This window comes from Monoraphidium neglectum (genome assembly GCF_000611645.1).
Source record: "Monoraphidium neglectum strain SAG 48.87 unplaced genomic scaffold scaffold00233, whole genome shotgun sequence".
Classification (NCBI taxonomy): Eukaryota; Viridiplantae; Chlorophyta; class Chlorophyceae; order Sphaeropleales; family Selenastraceae; genus Monoraphidium; species Monoraphidium neglectum.
In genome coordinates, this window is record NW_014013395.1 from 32268 (window position 1) to 34538 (window position 2271).

At 70.5% G+C, this 2271-nt stretch overlaps 1 protein-coding gene across 1 annotated transcript in view; it reads left to right on the forward strand.

Annotated features, from left to right (window-relative positions):
• MNEG_2140 (hypothetical protein) overlaps nucleotides 1-1904 on the forward strand; it is a gene marked incomplete at both ends in the record, with an annotated part of 7013 nt that extends 5109 nt beyond the window's left edge. The window contains 4 exons of the mRNA XM_014049386.1: nucleotides 132-375; nucleotides 771-985; nucleotides 1559-1756; nucleotides 1863-1904. Coding sequence (XP_013904840.1) covers nucleotides 132-375; nucleotides 771-985; nucleotides 1559-1756; nucleotides 1863-1904 — 699 coding nt within the window. The remainder of the gene's footprint in view (nucleotides 1-131; nucleotides 376-770; nucleotides 986-1558; nucleotides 1757-1862) is intronic.
• Between the last annotated feature and the right edge of the window lie 367 nt (nucleotides 1905-2271).

The window sequence follows — 2271 nt, forward strand, 5'->3', positions numbered from 1 at the left end:
CCCGCCTGCCACTGCCGGCGCTGCGCGCGCCGCCGGCGCTGCTGCGCGCCGCCGGCCTTCCGCACGCGGCGCCGCGGGAGCTCGCGCGGAAGCGCGCGAACGGCGCGCTGCGCGTCGCGCGCGCGGCGCAGGGCGCGCCGGCGAGCGTCCGAGCGCGCGGCGCCGTCGGGGGCGCCGCTGTCGCCGGCGCGGGTGGGGAGTGGGAGGTTTTGCTCGCGCCCGGCTACATGGAGGTGGTGTGCGGCGAGCCTTACGCAGTCGGCGGCGCGATGCGGCGCCGGCTGGAGGCGACCGTGCTGCCTGCGGTGCGCGCGGCGGTGCAGGCCGCCCCTGCCTGGAGCGACGCGCCCGACGGGCCGCTGCAGCTGACTGCAGGTGCGCGCGCGCCCGCGCGCCCGGCGAGGGACGGCAGGCACATCGTGAGGGGGCGGCTGGTTGCTCGGGCGTAGGCGTTCCTCCTCGCATGCGCGCAAGCCTGCATGCAAGCGTCGGTTGCCCTGCCGCGCCCCTGCTTGCTCGGCGCTGCTGGAGGCGCGGCCCACTGCCCCTGTCTCCTGTATGGTTTGACTTTCCCGCCCGACTTGGCGGTTACACAATGTCTTGCGGGCGTGCCCGAGCTTCAAAACCACCCACATCTATTCACCCATTTCGCTCACATGCATGCTCAGCTTCCCAACACCCAATCCCAACCAGCACCATGCCTACTTTCCCCCACCTGCAAACCAACCAGCACCATGCGCATTGGCATGCCCCACCACCTTGGCCCGCAGGCACCTGCCTGGATCTGCGTGCCCTGCACCCCCTGCTTGGAGAGCCCGAGCACGTCTACGTGCTGCTCTACGGCTCACTGTGGCTCTGGGCGCTCGCCAACCTGACAGACGAGTTTGCCCTGCTGGCGCGGCGGCGTGGGGGGCCGCAGGGGGAGCGCTTGGAGATGGTGGTGGTGCCTAGCGTCGCCGTCGATTACGTGCTGGGGGCGTCCAAGGTGTGTGTGTGTGTGTGTGTGTGTGTTCACAGTCAACACACATTCGCTTGACAGTGAGATCTTTGGGCTCCAGGGGAGAGGATGACTGTCAGGTTCGCGGGGAGGGATGGGTGATGATGTGGTAGTGGGCGGCAATGACCACCACAGGTTGCTGCCGGCACGGCCCCATGGCCGCACGACCCCATGGCCGCTCAGCGCCGAGCGGCCCCATCGATGTTGCTGGAGTGGTGTTCCAGATTCACGCCGCTGCGCGCACGTCGCCCATATCTGTTCTTTTGGTTGTATGAAATGCTGCGGGACGTACTGGAGACGTCTGCCGTTTGGCGACCCATTGCCGTCCCTCGCTGCCCGCCGCACGCACACATGTGTAGCGGGCAGCCCTTTCTTGCCCTCCCGCAACCACACATCCTTTCCCACCTACACGCCCCCCCCCCCCACACACACACACACACATTCTCTCTCTCTTACTTACTGATCCGCCGCGCACTCTTCCACCCTCCCACTCTCACGCACGCACGCTCGTTCCCCCAATCCCTCGCCCCACCCACGCTCCCCCGCTGCCGCCGCTGCCAGGGCCTCTTCCCAGTCTCTTTCGCCGGCGCCCTGCCCGGCGCGTCCGGGCCGGAAGGCGCCGCGCAGCTGCGGGCGCTGCAGCGCGCGAGAGCGGACTCGTGGAGGGCGCTCTACCAACCGGTGCCCGCCGGCGGCGGCGGCGGCGGCGGCGGCGCGGGCCCGCTCAAGCCGCACCCCGCGCTGACGGCTGACAGCCAGGTGCGGTGCCCCGCGGGCGCAGGCGCCGCCGCGCGCTTGCACGCCGGCGCTCACGTGCTGGGGTTCGGACTTTTGGGGGTGGAGGGCACGGCGCATCTACGCGCAGCCTGCGCGCGGCGCGTTTGTTTTTTTGTGGTTTCTAGGCTAATGTGGGGTGTTGCCTGTTGGTTTGGGGGGCCGCCTCCAGCGGCGGGCCTCGGGGCGCCGCATGGCGCGGCGCGGTTTGCGTGGGGGGCGCCGCCGGCGGGCCCGAGGCGCGAGCAGGGGTGGCGCGTCAGTGGCCCTCTCCCCGGCTTTGCCGTGCTCGCTTGCTTGTCGCTGCGTCCTGCCAGGGAGACGTCCCCAATCTGATGTATATAATCCATTTCCCAATTGATGTATCCATGCGGGTTTTCTATCCAGGTGGACGACCGGCTGCTCGAACAGGCGGCCCGACCTCTGGACGCCACCGCCGCCGCCGCCGCCGCGGCCGCCGCGCCGCCGGCCGGCCCCGGCGCGGGCGTGCCCTGGTGCGC